The 22,244-nt window shown below is 39.2% G+C and overlaps 2 protein-coding genes and 1 long non-coding RNA gene across 22 annotated transcripts in view; 1 reads left to right on the top strand and 2 right to left on the bottom strand.

Annotated features, from left to right (window-relative positions):
* Positions 1–22,244, bottom strand: part of Stacl (Stac-like) — a 166,137-nt gene that overhangs the window by 103,564 nt on the left and 40,329 nt on the right. The window lies entirely within an intron of this gene.
* Positions 589–9,027, top strand: LOC135945101 (transmembrane protease serine 9-like). The gene is made up of 10 exons (XM_065492514.1): positions 589–624; positions 671–827; positions 881–1,052; positions 1,690–1,853; positions 1,918–2,016; positions 2,162–2,298; positions 2,352–2,565; positions 8,107–8,300; positions 8,354–8,734; positions 8,848–9,027. The coding sequence occupies exons 1-10, from the start codon at positions 589–591 to the stop codon at positions 9,025–9,027; spliced, it is 1,734 nt and encodes a 577-aa protein (XP_065348586.1).
* On the bottom strand, positions 9,111–13,399 carry LOC135946948 (uncharacterized). Its single transcript, XR_010575562.1, has 3 exons — positions 11,927–13,399; positions 11,701–11,813; positions 9,111–11,634 (listed from the first exon to the last, which is right to left on the bottom strand). It is a non-coding gene; the product is annotated as an uncharacterized LOC135946948 (long non-coding RNA).

Below are 22,244 nucleotides of genomic sequence, written 5' to 3'. Positions count from 1 at the left end.
AATTTCTACTTTTGAAGCCGTTCTTATTGCGCAACTTTCAATTTTTATCGAAAGCATCAGCTGTAAAATGTAACATGAGAATCAGCCGTATTTTTTAAAAGGCCCAGCTTCCGTTTCAACTTTTTTGACGTTTCTGACGTGAGTTTCTGCGTCAAGGTTAAAAAACATAACACCTACCGTGGGAATTGAAAATAGGCCTCTAATATAAAATGGCTTTTAAATTTATTGGAAATAAAAGATTCTGATCGAATTATTAAATCCTGAAGGCGTTTTATTTTTATGTGTTGTAGTTTTCCAGTTTTCAGAAAAAAATTTAAGTTAAATTTAATGATAAAAATTTTGCATTTGGAGCTATATAGGAGTACACGTGCCTGCACGTGTCCCCCATCATCTCTCGACCTAAATTATCATGAACCGATTGACGCACAAAATCTGTCAAACGCACAAAACATCCTCCAAAATACGGAAGTAGCACTAATGGACTTCTTCTACGTGGTTACAAAATCGTGAAAACCGGAAATCGACAGGAGTATAAAAAGGCCGAACGAAAAGCCAAACATCAACAAAAACTGCGAGAAGATCGTCATGATGCGAGCTCTGTTGCTGATTCTGTCGGCGGCCCAGGTATGATTTTAGTCCGTCGAACAATCGCGTAACGCAAAAAATACAGTTCGCCCAGTTGCTCGTCGGTGGTGCGAACGTCGAGAAACCAAAAGACGTAACCTTCCCGAAGACCGATGTCACTCTGTCCGAAACAGAATGGCAGAAATTGATCTCTGCAAACACTCCCACTGCTGACAATCCGAACACTGCACCCTTAATACAGTGTAATTTTCAATATTTAATTTCTTTGGAACCAAATATAACACGTAATAAACAGCGGTGAACGCTGGTAAAATACGAAATAACTTGGACGCGTACATCGTTGGTGGGTCGCTCGCAAGTCTCGGAGATTTTCCGTGGCAGGCTTTCCTCCTCATTGACAACACCTGGCTTTGCGGTGGATCTCTCATCTTGGCTGATTGGGTTCTGACTGCAGCTCACTGCTATGGGTTCGTAACTTTAATCTTCAGATTTTTTAATGCTATAAATATAGTTGGAAAAAGCAACGGATATAGTATTTCGATCTCTTCTCGTGTCATTTAATCTGTACCAAATTTTGTTGTTGTGTCATTAATGGTGAAGACCTACTGAAACCACATTTTTGTATGTTCCAATCGATTCCTGAGGGTTGAAATAGGTGGGGTGAAAAATGCTTTGAAACGTGCGAGCAGAGTAGCAAAGCAAATCGCACGTTGCTTTGGCGCGCAAACCGTTTGAATCTTTTGTTTGCTATTGCGCAAGCGTCACCCCTCTGACGTCACAGCTCTCTCAGCTGCTAATGCCAAGCACGAAGCATGGCTGTGACGTCAGAGGGGTGACATATGCGCAGTAGCGACCAAAAGGTTCGTGCGTTGCGCGCGCAAAAGCAACATGCGTTTTTATTAGTGCCTTATTTGTGCAAAATGCTAAAAAAATAAATACGCATTAATTTTAAATTAAAACACAGAAAAACGTTTATTTTAACGATCTCGTTAGGAATAGAAGATGTTTTTCTGCCCCTTAATCTGAATTTGTAAAAAAACCCTGAGCTTTTTATGAGTTATCTTGTGTTGAGCGTAAATAAAACTAAAATCAAAATGATTTTAGGTCTCGCTACGTTGTGTCCTTGGGCACCATAGGCAGAACCATTCTTTCTCCAGGTGCAGTGCAGACGACGACAACAACATCCTTCAGACACCCACAATACAGGAGCTCCACGCTGAATAATGATGTATGCCTTATCAAATTGAACAATCCCGTCACTTTTACTGGTGAGTTCAGACATCTTATATATGAATTTATTGCAAGCAGAGACTAAATTCGCTTAAATCCCAGACACCTTGTCGCCGGTGGCACTGCCGTCGACGGCCGATGCCTCGAACACATTCGTTGGGACTTTGGCCACAGTTAGTGGATTTGGAAAAACTGCAGACAGTAAGACACTGATGGTTTCATATTTTTTTATTGCATAGCCAAGAACTTTATGTAAATGAGAAATTATCTCATTATTTTTATATTTAATGACCGAAAATTGAGGTTTAAACGTCGGGAATTGGCCTAAACGACAACATTTTTCTAGATGAAGGCGTGAGTGAAAATTTGAAGTACACGCAGGTGACTGTCATCCCTTACCAAGAATGCGCAAGCTACTACGGAACCTCGGTGGTCGTTTCCTCCACTATTTGCACACGTCAAACGGACACTTCCACCTGCCAGGTTTGTCCCTTATTAACGTTTTTCCCCGATATAAAGGTCCTACTCCTTGACAGGGCGACAGCGGTGGTCCTTTGGTTTACAAAGACGCCAGGGACATCTGGGTGCAAATCGGTGTTGTCTCGTTTGGCTCTGCAGAAGGTTGCTTGGCTGGTCCTTCAGGTTTCGCGCGCGTCACCTCCTTCCTTGGCTGGATTTCGAGTACAGTTAACCCGGCAACTACCACTACCAGAACCACAACTACAACTACGCGAACTACTGCAAGAACCCGTAGACCAAGACCTGGCTAAAAAATCATGAACACTGAACACTGCATGGTCTTTTTGTTCTGTTTTGAAGTTTGCGAATTGGTCAAGTTATATTGGATAATCATGCGGTTGTATACAGATTTAATTTCCGTTGAACACAATTTTGTTTTCACAAAAATATTGGTGTTTAATAAAATTTGCTATCATTCCAAAATTCGTTAGCATTTTTAATATCATATCGCTGTGGCAGCGCCTTTTCCCAGCATATCGCATTGGCAACCAGCGCCCATTTCCTGGCAAATCCATTCCCAGCATAATTATTCCCAGCATATGCGCCAATAGGGATTTTACAGGAGAAACAAAAAACTGTGCTGTTCACACACTGGCTGTCTAGATGGCGTAAATTGTCATATTATTGAAAGAAAACACCGAAATGAACATTTTGACGTACTTTTATTTTGATTTTATTACGTTGGTGCTTTTACTACTCGCTCCCAAAGTTCAAGAATATGGGGTCAATAGGTTTCCACTTCATGTCAAACGCACATAATGGCAATAAAATTTAGTTTTTAATAACCAAAACAGTTCTGGAAGACTCACACTTTTCGATAAACTCACACTTCTCGGTAGGATGGTACTCTAAGATTTGTATTCTTCGCATCAGACCGAGAAGTCTAAAATGAACGGAAAAGCGTGAGTCGACTCTAATAATTTTAGTAGGTACAGAGAAATCGCCACAATTAAACTAAAACCCCTATCCCTTGATATTAAATAAAAATATTTTATTGCCGCTGTGCTAAAAAATAATATGAATAAATAGTTTTGCCTATTTTTCCATCGCCGAGACATCTCAAATTAGTTCTATACCATAAAGGATTACGAAAACTGCACACCGTGCGACTTGTCTCAACCTCCCTTAGATAGCCGATCGATTTTGGGGGTGATCTATTTGCCCACCAACCCAAATTTGCCTTTTTTGACTCTATCCCAAAAGTTGGTATGTACAATCGCAATTTTTATCGTTACTTCAAACCATAGGGGGGAAGGGGGATGAGGGTAGATCACCCTCAAACCCCTTTTACTACCTAAGGGAGGTCAAGACGAGTCTAACAGTGTGTAGTTTGTACAATTCTGTGTATTAGAACCCAAGATTTAGTGGTTGCTATATTAGCAAAAATGCATGGACGCATATATACATAAAACCTGATTTTTGCCAACATTGTGATCGCTATATCTCGGGTTATAAGTGTCAAAATTGCAATATCTGCACACCGTCCAACTCGTCTCATTCTCCTTTAGATGGCCAATGGAATTTAGGGTAAATCATTTTTAATTTAAGAGACTTGCGATTAGTGAATAAGTGCCGGAAAGTGCAAAGCGACGCGATTTTTATCTTAGATGTAATGCATAGGGTGGAAGGGGGATGGGGGTTGATCACCCTCTAAACCCTTCTGTTATCTAGGGAAGAGTGAGACGAGTTGAACGGTGTACAGTTTTTTAAATTCTGATGGATTAAACCCGAGATTTGGCGATGACAATTTCGGCGATTATTGTTTTGATTTCTGCAAGGCTTCAAATAGTCAACACACTTATTTCACAAGAGATGGCGATAAATTATGCTTCCAGTGAATCAAATGACGTAAAATTTCATCTGGGGATAGGTCAAGGTCTTAAATTTAAAAATCGCGCGAAAACATGTTTGGCAACGAAACGCAGTTACTGGGAATAATTATGTTGGGAATGGATTTGCCAGGGAATGGGCGCTGGTTGCCAATGCGATATGCTGGGAAAAGGCGCTGCCACAGCGATATGCAATTTGTGTTGGTTCCCGCCGGTCAGAAGTCAATATGGCGTCGAAATAATGGAGGCTTTCAAGATGCTTAAATTAACTGTTTTATAGTTATTTGAATGTACGCCCATTTTGAAAGCTGCGCAGTAAACTTATGCGCATCTTAAGCATGCGCAGTATGTTCAGATCGCTTTTTAATATCACAAGGAGGCTGAGACTTAATAACACTGCGCATTGCGTGACCCAAACCTTCTGCGCAGTCGTAATTCCCACCAGGGTCCGGGTTGCGATTTGTGTTTCGTTCCCGCCGATCAGAAGTCAATATGGCGTCGAAATAATGGAGGCCAATCAGGAGACAGTCCAGCGGCCAATCAGAAGCGTCGAAAAAGAGGCGTGCCGACCAACTAATTACATTCCCGCGTATTTTGTTACATTTCCATCAGCCTGATGTGCCATCTAACAGTCGATTCGCCAATTACCGGGCTAATCAGCTGTTTGTAAAGAAATAACAACAAAAATATTCATTGTGCTGACAGTATTTTCAGGATAAATTTTCCAAGCCGCAAACCTTCCCGCCGTACTCTAACAGACGCCATATCAGCGCGTGTTGAGAGCTATTTTTTGATTAATTTCCTTCTTTTATCAAACTTTTTTATTTTAAAGGAAAAAAGGTAGATTCCTTTCACAAATTCAGCCCATTATCAGGGCATTATGCGTGCATTGCACTTTGCGGTTGTCCGTACGTCCGCTCACGGTAGGTAAACGACATTCTAATTGAAAATTGATTCTGCGACTCTGGTGCAGGCGGCAGCTAGCAACCCCCATTTGGGGCGCAATTGCTCTATAAACATGTTGCGATGTTTATCGCACGGCTTGTGTATGTGTTTGCTCTCGGGGCTCATTTCACTGCTTGTTTTTGCTGCGTGTCTCTAGCTCCGACAGCCGGCTGGGCACGTTTAGATTGCACCCACCGCACGTTAATGACTCGCCCATTCTTGCGTCGGAATGCTCTGCAGCGTGTAATCCTCGCCGACGCCACCACGGCACGCCCGCCGCACCTCGGATTTCTCTATCGCTATTTGCGCTGGCGGTGGCTGTGGCACGTGGAATAATCAAATCCGCGATCCCCGCGAGCTGCTCATGTCTCGTGCGTGACGTCGCCTGTCAAACGCTTCTACGGGCACCAAGAAACAAAATTGACCTGTCAATGCGCCGGGGCGAAATGAATATGTCTTAAAGGGGATGATATCAAGAAGCGATATTCATGCTGGATATTTTATATATGCAATGCAAGCAGCCATGACTGTGAAATTTTGAGATCTGTGTTGTGTATTTATTGGTAAAAGATACAAAGTAAGATGAAAATTGGTAAAATCAGCGGGGGCCAGATGTGCGATAAAATTGGTTCGCACTGCGCAGATCCAAGATGGCGTCTGACCGCGGGAAACAAAAAGCTCTCTTTGGATTCCCGTACGAGTGTCAAGAGTTTGTTTTTACGATCTAAAAGACAAATGTAAATTATACGTCACAATATTGACCAAAACTGGATTCTTTTCGCGCAAATTTCTACAAATTTTGCTTTTTTCACATCTCCTTGGAAATTTGGGTTTCTAAATTATGGCTAGAAAACGTAAAATCTGTAATTTTCTGAAAAAAAAACGCTGTTTCCTGTCTTATCTGGCGCAAAATCCAAAAATTGATGGGGCTCAAAACAGCAATTATTAAGTAAAATTAAATCAGTTGTGCATTTTGCATCTTGCATAATTAGCGAAAACATTGAGAACCAAATGAGCAGCATATTATTAAAAGAATTATACCTAACAATAAGTTTCCGAATAAAATAAATAGATATAAATAAATCACAGTCATCAAGTAAATTTAAAAAAGCCTATTTTGAATATTACATTAAATTGAAAAAATTCTGAGCATAAATTATAAAATGGATTTATTTTTTTCAGAAACAAAGAGTGTTTTTTGAATAGCTAACATTTTATTGTATTAAAAAACCATGTAGAGTTTACAAACATTTTTGCTATGCACGAACATTGAAGATCTTTCTACTTAGTAAGGTTTTGAATCAAATTTTTAAATGACTTATTAGGCTTAGGACTCCAATGATTGTTTCAAACTAAAAAGTCTTTAAATTTTACGTTTTGATTGCACTGTTCGTGCATTACAGCAAGTATGAATCACAAATAAATTTACCTTCTTAATTTGGCAACTATATATTCCAAATTTAGCATATTTTTATCTGTGAATTGGTCCGTTGAATTTATTGTTTGTGAAATTTAGCAATTTTGTATCTCTTAAATGCGCAAAAATCACCATGTTTTGATTTCTCTCATCGCATTCTATCCAATGGTTTGTGAATTATATGAGATTATTTTCCGTTCTGGCGAAACAAATCGTGTTTTTCAATAGGAAAACATTTCTCCCTCTGGAAAATTCAAAACAGGAACTTAAAATTAATTAGACTAAATTTTTAAATAATTTTCCAAGCAAAGTTAAGTCATAAAAAATATACATTTGATTGAATGACCTCTCGACAACAATGTGTATATAATTTTCCAAATGTTATGTTCCACACACTGCTATCATAAACAGAGCTGTCAATTCACTTGTACAACGGCTGTATGATTATTTCGAACCTGTTGCGGCTCACCTTCGCCGGCTAGCATGACAGCGAAATTACACGTTTGTCCGCGCTAATGAGAGGTGCGGCCGCGCGACCAGCGAGCGAGAGAGAGAGAAACTGCCGCCGGGGCTCTCCGTGTTGGCGTGACGCGCGAGCCCCGAAAACGACACTTGAAAAGGGAGAGCAACGCTAAAACATACTGCGACACGAAACAGGGGCGAATAATAAAAGGTGGCAATTGCATTTACATAAATCCACTGGCCGCGGGCTGCGTGCATTAATGCCTGTTCTTTTCCGCGCGAGGCTAAAAAAGCTATTAATCACGTAAAACGGATTCTTCCGAGAGATTTAAATAGAGCGTCAAAAGTTTGTTTTTACGATTTAAAAGACACAATTAGTACAAGTAATGCAAATTATACGTCACAATATTGACCAAAACTTGATTATTTTCAAGGAGTTAGGGGTTGGTTTGACTTTTGATTCTTCTTAACCTTTCAGAGGGCGCTTTTCAAAGGAAAATAAAAATTTAATAACTAAAACTATCGCTATTAACCTTTCATTTAAAAAATAATTGATTGAAATTGACTATATTTCTAACTCAAAAGCAAAATGTGCCGAGTATTCAGGAATATTTATCAAAAGATTGAATTAAAGTTCACATTAGAGTACAATAATTATCCGTTATCGTAATATTGAATTTCGCGCGCCACCACCTCCGACCAACTTCCAACCTATCAGCTGCAGTCTGCAGTCACTTGTCAGGTATCGAGTCGCGTCATATGCCACCTGTTTTTGTCAGTTGCGTCGCTTTCGAGTCCATTTTGTGTTCATCGCTTCTCATCGACGTGCGAAAATGCCGAAAACCAAGAAAAGGTAAGTTCAAACCATTAAAATAATATCTTTAAAAGTTTCATTTGATGTGATTTCGTGTAGGTTTGCCACGGCTGAGGAGGATATGTCGAAACATTTGGCGAATATGAATCTCGACGAAACAACAAAAAAGATGATAAAATCACAATTTGCTGAAAGCACTGGAATTCATCCCGACTCTCCCTTTTTGGACTATTTAATTTATGCCCATGAATGTAAAATATTTTTAATACCATGTTTTGAGTTTTAATATATATTTACTTTTGTAGCGTTGGAAGATAAATCTTTGTGGGCTAAACTGATGAAGACAAAAAGCTCATACATCATCAGATCTCACAAGGAGCTAATGAATTACATGGTTCCAGCCTTTCAGTATCACCTCGATCTAAACCTCAAAGCTCTCGACCTCACGGGATTGATGACCTTTTGCAGAGAAGACCAGAAATATAATACTTTCAAAATGGTAAAATATCGAATAAGTTAAAGAAGTGAATAATTAAACTTTAAATCGAATAGGCCATTCTTAGAACTTGCTTTTACGCTAAAAACATCGAAGCTATTCAAATCTTCAGTGAAGGAGACGCAGAATGTTTCAAGTACCCGCAGATCACAGTGGATGAGCCACTCATCTTTGACGCGCTGAAATCCCTGACGCGTTTGCGAGAGCTCCAAATTACTCTCTTCACGTTCAATTTGAAAGACGTTATGGAACTTTGCAGACCTTATAAAACTATAGATCCCACTCTGGAGTACATCAACGTCAACCTCAAAGTCGAGGAATTGCCAGGACAATATGAATTGCGTTCGAAGCTTGGCAATTTAAAAGTCTTCCAGTGTGAAAACATGCTGGCCCACGATTTGGAGAAATTCGCACAATTCATTACAAAGTGCTTGCATGTACTCCAGGATTTGCAATTGATCGGAAAACCATGTAGTCCATTCTTCACAAACCATGAAATCGTCAAAACGACAATATTCCCTGATCTTCAACATTTGAGTCTTGACAAAAGGATAAACCCACCGAGAAAAATGTCAACCAAAAGGTGCCCATTGGGTGCCCGCGTTCGGTCACCCGGCTACCCCCCGTGGGCACCCAGATGGGCACCCATTGGTTATACCGCATGTCCAACCCTTCGGGCACCCGCGAGTGGTCATGCCCAGAATTCGGTCACCAAATGGGCACCCATTAAATGACCTTTCATAGAATCTCCTTATATTTACATTTAAAGTATACCTGAATTCAGGGAGCGTAATAAATGAGAGGCCGAGAATGTTCGTTGACCAAAAGCTAACCATCGGGTGCCCGGCTGAGGTTACCACCAGTGGGCAGCCAATGGTTACCTTTTGGCCACCTTTTATCTAGGGCTGTCAGGTGGCACTGGTGGCAGGTCACTTGACTTTGTCCATTAAAAAAGATAAATTTCAGCATAGCGCAAAATGACAGCCCGAGGTAAGAGGTAGCCAAAAGGTAACCATTGGGTGCCCGCTTGGGGTTACCCTCAGTGGGCAGCCAGATGGGCAGCACTTTTATTTGTTATTTCAATACAGCAAAGTAAAAATCACAAAATTAAACATTTTATAAATCAATGACCATCCATTCCCTAATATTACAATTTCTTAAAAATCCCCGGAACATGAATTCAGAAATTGAAAGGCGAAGTGTAACTCTTGACTGCGTTGTGGTATCACCTTGAAATATTTACTGTCCAACCTTGTTTTCGATCCTGAACAAATTTTCAGTTTTCAAAACATTTGCAGGTTGTAGGTCAAGGTCACCTTTCGCGACCTTTTTCGAAAATTCAAAATTAAGGGATGATAGAACCCTTAGATTTTTTGGGGTTCATGGCTGAAATGTAGCCCTTGAAATTCTGCTCAAGCTCACCAAGTTTCAAAGGTGCAATTTTAATTGAAGTTTAATAACCAGCTCGAGGCCGCTCGATCGAGTACGGCCTTTAGTCTTCGAGTTCGCCTATCATTCGTCAAGACTATTTTTACATTTTCCATTAGATTAGACACAACAAGAGGGCCCAGGGTAGACATATTAAGGTTGAAATCGACCTTCAGGGTCTGTACCTGACGAGACCCTGAGATAAAAATTTAAAAAAAACTCAATTTCATCAAACTTAGTGTCTTTCTATAGGCTCTGCAGCTCTAATATAAAGCCAAAACTGCTGATTTTCAATTTTAACAACATTTAACATCACGTCAGGATTAATGGCTTCCACAATTATTTCAAGAACCGGTTTCAGGATTGTCATTCGGCAGTTTAGGCTCTATATTTGAGCTGTGCAGCGGCGAAAACCTATTAAAAGACACCATTCTTGATGAAATTGGACATTTTCTAAATTATTATCTCAGGGTCTCGTCAGGGTCAGACCCTGAAGGTCGATTTTGACCTTACTATGTCAAATCTTGGTCCTCTTGTTGTGCCTAATCAAATGGAATGGGTAAAAATATTATCGACAAATGATAGGCGAACTCGCCGACTAACGAGCATGCTCGATCGAGCGGCATCAAGCCTAAATTAAACTTTCTTTAACAAATTATAGCAAACTATTTTTGCACTTCTGAAACTTGGTGTGCTTGTTCAGATTTTCACGGGCTACATTTCAGGCTTGAACCCTGAAAAAATCTAAGGAGGCCACCATCCCTTAAGGTCGAGAAAGGTGACCTTGACCTTCAAATTGCAAATTTATGGAAAAATAAGTTTTTCAGTATCGAAATCTGGGTTTGGCAGCGAAAATTCCAAGGTGATACCTCAATACAGTTAAGTTACATTCCACCTTTCAATAACACAATAAGCAAAAACAAATAAATAATAAATAATGTAAACAAAAATTTTTCAAACCCATAGAATCGCGTACAATAGACTTTGAAGAACTGCACACTTAAAAGTTAATAAAACCTAATAATTTAAACTATAATAACACATTAATTTATGAGGTGATGCAGCAACAAAGCAAAAATAATGTTGGATGATTATATAAATTGTACGAGTTCACCAGAAGTTGTGAATTCCCCTTGGCTGCCAGCTGTTACTTTTGATTTTAATAAGATTCCTGATGCTGCGCATTCAACCCTTAAAATAATTCTATTTGATGTGCTGGAAACCAAAACCGTCCATCGTCTAAACCTGATTGTATATATATTTTCAATCTGCTGATGGTTCTAGGGTAATTGGTTGAACTGGTTATGGTTCTCAGCACATTAAAATTAATGATTTTTAGTCAAGAAGGCACGGTAACAGTATTTAAAAAAACCACAGTGCAATTAAAATCAGTATGTGGTGGCTCATCTGTTGTTTTTGATTTCAAAACTTTAAGGCTTTTGCAATTTTTAACTTTAAACCCACGATGATTATCTGACAATAAGTAATTGATTTTAAAATTTAGTTGCCACAATAGTTAACTGTCTTGGAAATTATACTAAAATCTACTTCAAGAGGAAGCCAACTTGAACTAAAAAATATGCCGCAATTCCAAACTAAATCACAAAACACAAAAATAGTTATGGGATAATATTATAGTTGTTACAAACATAACAATAGAAAATTGAAGTATTTAAGCAGCAAATTGAACTTTGTAAAAATTAATTTTCAAGGTATAAACACAAAATTTATCATCAAAAATAGCCATTAAACATACAAAGATTACCACAAATTAACCCTCTACCCATGTCGTCCAGCGCGCTTCCTGCCAAAACATGTGGGTTCGTTGCTTTTCATCTCTGCAGGAGTTCATAGTCCCAGCGCATTCCACGTCGGTAGCAAAAGCAAATCGAACCAACAGCACACAACTCTACAAAATAAAATAAAAAGTAACAATTTTCTACTCATTAATTTTGCCATGTATTCAACTACATACCTGGATAATATGCGGGCGATGTTTAGTTAAGTTTTCCAGGCTTATAACCGGATGGCCATCGTGTACAGGCAGCTATTCCCAACAAGGACATCAGGGCGGGATGCGGTAGAAGCCTGCTGACACACAGGATTGATTAAAAAGCAATTTAAAATGAATATTTTGAAGTCAGTGTCCGCTCGCGTATTTTTGTAGCCCCCAACCTAAGTAAATTCAATGATACCCTTACCTTTCGGAATATCAGGAACATCGACCATCCGTCCAAGTATCTGTTGATGTTGTCGATTTGCCGAAATGCAACCGAAATCAGGGCGAAATAATCGGCTAACAATGATGATGCAATCGCAGCGCGTCTCAACCGTCATGCTTGTTTACAGTCAGTCAGTAACTGAGCCAGATCAGCCAGATCAGCCATAGGCAGCCGGCAGCAGCAGCTGGTGCTGCTGCCGACAGTGGCGCCACACGCGCGGTTGACGAGTGTTACATAGAAACGCGCGCGATAATGCTGAGCATGAATAAGTGCTCAAAACGAGTTAATTTAAAGAGTTTGAAATGCTAATTAGTGTTATAACCAAATAAATTTCTAAAAAATAATTTCTACGAAACATGAACTCAAGAATTTACGGTGGTTATTTTAGGTTGCTCATTGGTTGCCCATTGGTTAACCCATTTTGGTTATCAAAGTTTTTTTATTTATTTGTGTAATTTTACTACTTTTACAAAAATATTTTCCAAAATAAGTTAAAACTTTTGTGGTGACGAAAAACTGACAAAATTTGAGGGTAAAAAAGCAAGTAAAGGAAAAAAGTGCCCGCGCATTGGTTAACCATTGGGTAACCAAAAGTTGCCCCTTTTAAGCAATCATATATTAAAATGCATAAAAAATTTATTTTTCATTCCTAACAATAACCAAAACAATATTTTTTTTCTGTGCCCAAAATTTTACGAACACAGTTCATGATCCGGTCACACCGCAGTTATCCGATCCGAGCTACCCGAAAGCTGCCCGATGGTTGCCCACGACTGGGCACTGGCAATTTTAGGTGATCCCAGCCAAATATAAAAAATTCCAACGAAGCCAGGTTCAGGGTCATGCCTGAAATGCAAAACCACTCTTAGTTTAATTTTTTGGTGACCGCAAGTGACCATGGTTAACCGCCTGCCCACTCCGAGTATCCGAAAGGTGCCCGATGGGTGCCCAAGACTGGGCACGGGCAATTTCGGTGATCCGAGCCAAATTTCGAAAAAAATCCGATGAAACATGATTCAGGATCATGCCTGAAATGCAAAATCACCCTTAATTTTAATTTTGTTAGGTGACCGCAAGTAACCCCCTGCCCACTCCGAGTATCCGAAAGGTGCCCGATGGGTGCCCAAGACTGGGCAGTGGCAATTTCGGTGATCCAAGCCAAATTTAGACAAAAATTTAATGAATCATGATTCAGGATCATGCCTGAAATGCAAAATCACCCTTAGTTTTAATTTTGTTAGGTGACCGCAAGTGACCCCCTGCCCGCTCCGGGTAACCGAAAGGTGCCCATCGGGTGCCCAAGACTGGGCACTCAAAATTTGCATGATCCAAGCAAAATTTCAAAAAAATTCCAATGAAACATGAATCAGGATCATGCCTGAAACACAAAACCACACTTTGCTCAACTTTCGTCAGGTGACCGAAAAGTGACCGCGGTTACCCCTCTGCTCGCTGGGAAGTGGCAGCAAGATTTTGGTGAAGGTTTTGCTCTTGTTACGCATCTTAAGGTGAGCAAAGTGTGTTATATATAATATAGTAAATTATTAAATTAATTTTATTGGTGGTTTCAGATTGATTTCGAAGGCTGGGAAGTTCCACAATGTTTGATCAATGAAAAGCAAGTATGGAACCTCGTGAGTCTCAGCTTGCAAAACACTACTCATGATGCTTTGCTCAGTTTACTGAAATCTTACGGACCCAATCTCCGTGAACTGCACGCAGTGATCGACAAAAATGACAGTTCGACCTCCACCGTGTCCTTCTCCTCAATATTCAATCAATGCCCTAAGCTGGAGAAGATTTACGTGATTTCTCATAAATACAAGAAAGAGAATAAGCCAATCTCCTTCTTTGCCAATATCAATGAAATGAAGATTGATTCGTACGTTCTCCGCAATTAAGTCGTGGTGCGCATTTTTATTAATTTGATTCTTACAGGAAAGCCTTGATGAAGTCCAATGTTCTGGAAGCACCCGGCTTGAAAAAATTAGAGTTGTTGATTCACGAAGAGGCAAGCAGTATTGGCAAGCAACTCAAATGGTTTAAATCTGGTGAATCGATTTTGCAAAATCTGGAACATCTGACCATCGACATGCGCTGGTTGCGTGCACAGCAAGTCAACGAAGAGCATTTTAATGAAATTGTTTTGCTGATCAAAGATGTGGTGCAACCTCTGCCTAAGATTTGTGTCATCAAATTGATGCTGAACTATCGTTGCGACTATCTCAAGCTAGCCTTAGCTCTGAGGGATCCGAGTATGGTGACCGATCAGGAAGTCCAAAAACTGCTTTTTGCGGACGTGTCTGTTCAATCGCTTCTTTTCCTCAGGGATGAAATCCTGATCGGCATTTTGAATCATCGCAACGATATCAACTGCTTTTGCTTACACTGAGTTTTATAATGTCAAAAAATCAATGAAAAACGAAATAGGCAAATAGCTTTTCTGCTATATTGCATTTCAATTTCAATTTCTTTTCTCCATTAGTATAGATATATATATAGCCACACATAGAGGAATTAAAAATGATAAAAATAATGTACTAGAACGTAAGAAAGACTCAAATAAAATTCGTGAATAGAATTGCCTTCAATTTTTGTTTTTTATTGAAAAATTAATAGAGATAAATTACGTGATCAATAAACGAATTTTATTAAAAAAAATCAAATGAAAAGCGCAATCTTATAAAAAAGAAGATTAAAATCAATAGCAGAATATTTTTTTTCCGGAGTTGTTTCTTTCTGAGTTCTTGGATTGATTCTTGAGGGTTGAATTAGGTTAAGTTGATATTTTTTCCAACTAAAAAGACGAGCAATTAAGACGTGCGAACATTTTTCCCACCAAAACAATATGAACTTATATGCGAGAATTGCGCATGCGTCAGAGCTGGCTGGATGTGCCAAAAGAAGTAATTTTCGTACAGCTGTGGTCTCTATGCAAGTGCTGAAACCAGCTCTCACGCATGCGCAGCTCTCGCATATGCGTTCATATTGTTTTGGTGGGAAAAAAGTTCAAAGGTCGCGGTGCACTTTTTGCTTGGAAAAATATCCCAAACGTATGCATTCTTCTTACTAATTTGTGGTAATAAAACAAAGATCAATATCAATTTACTGAAATTAAAATGATTTCTTTTTTAAGGGACTATTTTCAGAAAAATCATTCACAGAAATTCTCAAGTATAGGATTGTTTTTTTTCTGAACGAATGGTTCGATTTTTGTCACTTTGGCTGTAATATTTTTTAAAGATCGTCTTTGACGAAGTTTCTGAGCACACCAATCGATTCTTGAGGGTCGAATTAGGTAAAGTGGATCTTTTTTCCGACCAAAAATGTCCAGCGCGACGTGTGAACTTTTTTCCCGCCAAAACAATATGAATGCGAGAAGTGCGCATGCGTCAGAGCGGCTTGATCTGACAAAGAAGTCAAAAGAAGTGCAGGCGGTCTCTCTGCAAATGCTGAAACCAGCTCTGACGCATGCGCAGTTCTCGAATTCATATTGTTTTGGCGGGAAAAATGTTCACACGTCGCGCTGCACTTTTAGGCCGGAAAAAATATCCACTTTACCAAATTCGACCCTCAGGAATCGATTGGTGAACTCGGAAACTTCGTCAAAGATGGTCTTTAACTAATTAAATGGTTTTATTTTTTGCAGAGTTGGAAATTTGAGATATTTTCCGAATGAAAAGACCGTTTAGAGGGTTTGGGCTCTAATTAGCAGGTTATTTTTAATATTTTCACTCTTCTTTTCAATTTCATTTAGGTAAATCTGTATATTTAGAACCCATTTACAAAAGCAGGACACGGCGGCAAAAGGCAGAGCGGTGAGAGTTTTTCATGCATATAAATCATTCAAAGGGTCGATTCGTGTGAGGGGCGGAGCAGTGTGCGGCCGGAATACTTCCGAGAATTCTCTCCCAAAATGCAAAACAGCTAGGCCAGCCTGCTTTTTCGCGCGTTTCACCTCGGCTGTTTTGTGATTAACCTGTGCAAAAACTTTGCAAGGTTTTCCTGCCGTCTAATTGAATTTTTGGCGCTGCTCTCTCGCTCTCGGTGGTCATATAATTACATCCGGATCATTATTTCGCGGGCGGTGGTTTCGTCTAAGAAGGCCTAATTGCAGGTGAGCCGGCTCGCCGAGGGGAGGAAACAAAGCGCACGAAAAGGCAGGAAACGCCCGCTCTCGCCCTCGCCCTCGCTCCAAGGTGCAAATTACACGGCAATAATTGCTTCTTCCAACCGCAAAAAAGTTGTAGAGAATAAGGAGGTGCCAAATAATGAGAGCGCCGGCTGTAAGCGATCTTAAGTTTGTTCGTTTTGAGGTTCAATTTACAGGAAAATTACAGGGTGAATAATTTATACACGGATTACACTCTTGAAATCGTGATGAAACTCACTTGTCAGCGATAAGTTGATGCTAGATAACAATTTAAAAATACAAGAGGTTGGCATTTTTTTAATTAGGGGGATTTTGCTTTATTTTAAATTTAATTATTTCCAATTTGCTTAGAAATTAAGCACTTTCTTGGTAGATTTGTATTCCTCTCGTTGAGATTTTTCTTTGTTGTCAAAAAAAAAAAAATAAAGAAAGGAATCAATCTCCAATCACCAGTCATAAACACGATTAATTATCATCGTGCAATGACGAAACAGGGATCAATTTCACCGCACTACCCTATTCCTGTCATTTTGACCTATTGCCTAACGATCGAGACTTGGAGAGCTCGTGTTTATGCAAATGCCGAGTGTGTGTTATGCAACCTGTGGGTGTCGTGTGTCGGGCACATTGCGTCGGCGGCAGCGGCTGCAGCAGCGATTAAACGCGAATGCATAATCGGCGGCGGCGACGGCGGTGGCAGCGGCAGCTGCAGGTATACCTGGGCCACCTAGCTAGTCGCGCTACCTACAGGTGTATCGATCTGGCCTCATTGTCATCGGCAAGCAGGCAAGCAGGCAGCCAGGCGTGTGCGGCGGTCGGTCGGTCGGTCGGCCTGCCGGCGTGCCACCGTGAGCAGCAAGTGGCCGCAACGCCGGGCCCCTCCCCCTTCTTTTAAACGCGATCTTTACTGCGAATTTCTGGTCTTTTAATCTAAAATATTTATCTGAAAATCGGAAAAGAGCTGGAATTTTCCCTTATTTTTGTTTAATTTGCATTTTAATCATTTGGAGAGCACTGTCTCGCCAGAAGGGAAATTTGGTTTTAAATTCGCTCACCATTAGATAAATCGAAACGAGAGGAATTTATTTCAAGCTTAGTCAACAATTCAAATTAATTTATATAAATAATTATTACTACCCTGAATAAAGACAGGGTGACAATTGAAAATTATTTGAATAATTTGATGCATTAAAAAATTTGTTCTGCAGTTTACAATAATAAAACAGGACCTTGCTACAGTAAAAATTCAAATTTTTCCATTTTTCTCCAAATTTTCCAGCGCTTCACCACGTGTTCTTGGCAGATTTCGATTCCTCTCGTCGAGATCTGTCCAACAGCGTGTGAAACCTTTCAGGGAAACTCTTTGTTGTGAAATAAAACAGGATTTCAAGTAAGGAGACAGTGATAACTTTGCATCCACTTTTCTAAAAAAATTACGCTGCTACTTAGCTCAATTTTGGCTTCTGAATTCTAAAGGACGAGTTCATGCTCTCCTAACAAGCATTTTCAATCGATTCTCTTGAAACAGTCTGACTGAATGCACTGCACTGTACACGCACGTGTTGATTCGTAAATATTAATGAGAGCAAGGGACGCGCACCTGCGCCCGCTTCAACTTTTCCCTCCTGGCTGCCTGTTTAATAAATTGCCTGACGAACATTATCGGGGGCCGAGTGTGGCGCTGACATAAATACACACGGCGCTGAATGTCTTTCCCGTTCTTCCTCCGCCCGCCGCTCTCGCGCGCCCATTATTTTTTATACCCGCCTGCGGCATCCCTCCAGAAATAAACGCGTGTTTTGCAACACATTCAGGAAATTTTATCGTTCTTTTCAAGAATATTAGACCGCACTAAATAACGCGTCAATTTGGGCTAGACTAAATATTTTAATAGAGTGTTGCTTGAGAGTTTTTAAGACAGGTGTTTCTTTCCGCCGTAAAAAATACATCGGAGAAATGAAGGTTTTTAAATATTCTGGTTAGTGGTTAAATATTTTTGACATGAAAAATGGAGTGTGAGTTTATTGTATTTGCTCATTTAGTTATTTAAAATGCTGTTTCATCTTTGCTTTGAATTTATTTTATGATTTAACACTTTTTTAATTAAATGTAATTTTTCAAGGCCATCTGTGGACATTTTTAACTAAGTTTATTTTACAATAATTAAACAAGGCAATGAATAAGTTAAAAAATAAAAATAAAGTGAAATTAGAACAAAAGGAACGGACTAGAAGACAGTTTTCAGCACATTTTACATCTTGGTTACTATTATAATTCTATTTTTCCTATTTTAATGCACGAGAAACCAATTAGGAATGACAAAATGAATTTAAAATCAAGTTTTGCACAATGTTCCATCCACTCTCCTCTCTAAACTAATAAATACAGCACTTCCCTATTTCGGGAGATTATGAAAATCCTCATTAAAGCTTTGAAAATTATTTCAAATTTATTTTAATCTAATTCAGTGATTTATATATATGATTTAAAAATCGTTTGGCTACCGGAAAATCAAGAATCAATTATTTTAATTAATAAAAATGGCATAAAAACTTAAGAATGTTCACCTGGAAACTTAACCAATGCCAAAAGTAGAAAATTATTACTGTTATAAACAAGCATAAAGACTAAAAACTAATTTAAAAATGTTTTTATACCATTTTTTGGTTAATTTACATTAAAGAGCGTCATTTTCCTGATATTTTCAGCCACTCCAATTTATTTTACCGTATTAAAACACTGCCAGTTGATCAATCCTCTTTAATCACCACATTATATGTAGCAGCTCCGGAAATTTATTGCATTTGCTTTGTTTTTCTTTCTCCTCTCGGACTGCTTGCTGGAGCCGAAGGAAATGAAGAAAGATACACTCGCCGCGGCCTTTTTTTAGGCACGCCGCCAACGCAGTAAAATAGAGTTTATAACGTTGTAGTATATTTTCTGATTGTTTTTCCAAATATTGACAGTTTTTTTTTGTCCAAACGCGTGACGCGGAATGAAAGCGACAGGTTGAAAGCGTTCGAATCATAATCGGATTTGTGGATCTGACAGCGTTAAGCCGGCGCTTTGAATGTGACATCTCTCTTTGGTACTCACTCTCGAACCCGGGACACGCGGTACGTTTTCACTCCAACTCACCTGTAATCAAACATAGAGACAGAATAAGCCGGGGTCCAATGTAATTAAATCAAACTCAATCAAATTTACGAGAGGCAGGCTTACTGCTGGATTGGCATTTTCAAAAGTGACAAAGTTGGTCCTTCAGACTTTAGATAGGTCCTTCAATGCCAAGCAAGTTGAATAATTTAGTTTGCTATTGGTCGGGAAAGTTTGTGCATAATACAATTGTTATTTCCATAGCCTGCTGTGTCCGATTTAAATCACAGGAGGCATTCAAGATGCTTAAATTAACTTTTTTATAGTTGTTTGAATGTTCGCCTATTTTGGAAGCTGCGCAGTAAACTTGTGCGCAATTTAAGCATGCGCAGTGTATTTAGATCGCTTCTTCATCTCACAGGGAGGCTAAAAATCATCACTGCGCATGCGTGACCCAAATTAAAACCTTCTGCGCAGTCGTAATTCCCACCGGGGGCCTAGGTTGCGATCTGTGTTTGTTTTCGCCGGTCAGAAGTCAATATGGCGTCGAAATGACGGAGGCTAATCAGAAGACAGTCTAGCGGCCAATCAGAAGCGTCGAAAAAGAGGCGTGCCGACCTAATAATTTCATTCCCGCGTATTTTGTTTCATTTCCATCAGCCTGACGTGTCAACTAACTGGGCTAATCATCTGTTAGTAAAGAAAGTTCGCGTCACAACCCATCAGATGATTTTAATATTCTATGATATCCACTCCAAAAGCAACTAACTAATAATTTAATATCATACGCTCTTGACACCACTTTGGATAGTTCAAAATTCCGAGGAGAGCACTTTGGAAATTAATTTGCACCCGTGGCGCCATTGAAGAGATGCTTGAGATGCTTAGACGCCCGCGCGTGCAATGCGCTGCGGGTCGAGTGCTCCGCTAATTCGGTTATGATTATTTTTTTAGCTGACGAACTAATATATGGCTCATTAACAAGCAACAATGGATTGGAACAATGGCGAGGAGAGGTGCCAACCAGGCTGACGAGGCCAAATGATGAACGATCGAGTGGCTCGGCTGTCATCTCGCGCCAATAAGAAGTGAAAAAGGGTTTTCTCAGTTTTCATCCACGAGGCTATTAGTCGATGCGTGGGAGTTGATGGCAGTCTCATTCCTCTCCCTTTCCTCCCTCACAGCGCGTGTTCAATCAATTTCAAGCTTTTCTGAAGGTACTTTTAAAGTAAGACAATGTAAAATTTGCAATATTCTCTGAAATATCTGATTGAAAATAAGGTTACTAAGTGGTTCATTATTTTGAGCAGTTATCAGCAGCTTGCACAGCGCAATCATCCGCCGTGAAAAAGAGACAATAAATAAATTGACAGTGGGAAAATTCGCAATGAAGGGTGGAAACTGAAGTTTAAAGTAATTAATGCACTTCACTGGAAAAATGTTTGTCACAACAAGAAGAAAAATAAATTTGAAAACTCATTATTAACTAAATTTTTAATGAAGAGAAAGTTCCATATAGCGTCCAAAGTTTTTTAATTAATTTGCAGCGTAGGAATGATTCCCAGGAAAGAAGAAAATTTTGCACTTTTTCTCTTCTCTGTTCAGTCGGCAGTAAAAAAGAAAAAGTTTCGGTGCTGCTTAATTTAAAACTTTAATTAAAATGAATTTTAACTATTTTTGCCATATTTAATTTGTTTCTATGTATTAAAAAGGAATTTCAGCCACTCTTAAATTAAAATTTCTCATACAAATGCAGGAAATCAGTAAAATTCCACGCGTTTTTTTAATTTCACACGTTCTAGAAACAAGTAGAAGCGAGAAGTGTCGTGAATGGGCCTAGGTGATCTCTCTACTCCGCACGGATTTAAGCTGTCGTCACAAAGAGTGGTTAGTTGATGTCGAAAGCCCGGAGCCAAACGCAAGGATAACAATGTTGTTAAGCTGACAACATTCGAGCGAGAGAGCGAGAAGGGGAGCAATGAAAATATATACATGCATGTGTGTATTATTAGGTGCGCGTGGATTGCGGCTCGGCTGATGCGCTCTGGCAGGCGAACCAACCAACGAACGAACGAACCAACCGCCAACCTTATCTAATTAATGCTTAATTAGAACGTATTAACAAGTGAAACACTGCGGGCCAGTGGCGTGTAGAGTGTAGACCAAACTCCTAGCTTCTCAAAACGAGGATCGACGCCACGTGTCGAGGGAGGGAGCCGAGCAGACAGTATGAAGAGCGCTTAAAACCACGGTGTTTCAAATTGGATGTGACACTATCACCCTATTGATTAGATAAATCGGGCTTAACGTGGTTTTACGCCGAATCTAATCAACTAATTTCTCTCCCTCTGGCAAACGAGATTATTCAAAATCCTTAGCGCAAAACAGGGAATGTAAAAAATATTTCCTTTTTTTATTTGAGAAGCAAAGCAGGGTTGAATTTTTTCCCCACTGGTTGTTAACGGGTTTTACCACTCAATTTGAACCAATTTCTTGCCCAAGAAATGAATTTATTCCATTTTCCCTTGAGAAAATCTAAAATTTGCGGTCGGAGTGGTCAAAATTTCCTCTACTGTGCAGATTTTTTCTTTTCAATTGTCATTTTCTGCCTCAATTTCTCCAAATATTTCTCTCTGACAACTTATCAAGTCGAGGTCTTGAGCAAATAATTAAAAAATTATTGAAAATGAGGTGCAAATTAATATTGCCTGCAAGAAACTGGTCAAAATTGAAAAACTCTTATACCATTACAGAGCGCATTAAAAGAATGCGGATTTTTTGAAGCCCTTCCACAGCTGCTGGCATTAATTATGATAAAAAAGATAAGTGTAATAATTACAAAGTTTTGTAAAATAATATGTATTTTTTCAAATAAATGGATGCCAAATTTTTATTTTAATTAAACAAATATAAGATACATTCTATTTTTATTTATTTTTAATATATAATTTTTCATTTTACAATAATTACCGAATGCAACTTCATATATTTTTAAACATTAAATTTAAAAGCTTACAAATTTACTTCAAATATATGTTTTTAAACTTC

This window comes from Cloeon dipterum, chromosome X (assembly GCF_949628265.1).
Source record: "Cloeon dipterum chromosome X, ieCloDipt1.1, whole genome shotgun sequence".
Classification (NCBI taxonomy): domain Eukaryota; kingdom Metazoa; phylum Arthropoda; class Insecta; order Ephemeroptera; family Baetidae; genus Cloeon; species Cloeon dipterum.
The sequence above is the reverse complement of the archived record's forward strand: the minus strand, read 5'-3'. Positions and strand labels throughout refer to the sequence as shown.

Excerpts from the sequence above, each read along its gene's own strand:
- LOC135945101 (XM_065492514.1), top strand. The coding sequence starts at position 589 with ATGCGAGCTCTGTTGCTGATTCTGTCGGCGGCCCAG. Across the intron at positions 1,053-1,689 it reads ACTGCAGCTCACTGCTATGG|GTCTCGCTACGTTGTGTCCT; the intron begins GTTCGTAACTTT and ends AAATGATTTTAG. Across the intron at positions 2,017-2,161 it reads ATTTGGAAAAACTGCAGACA|ATGAAGGCGTGAGTGAAAAT; the intron begins GTAAGACACTGA and ends ACATTTTTCTAG.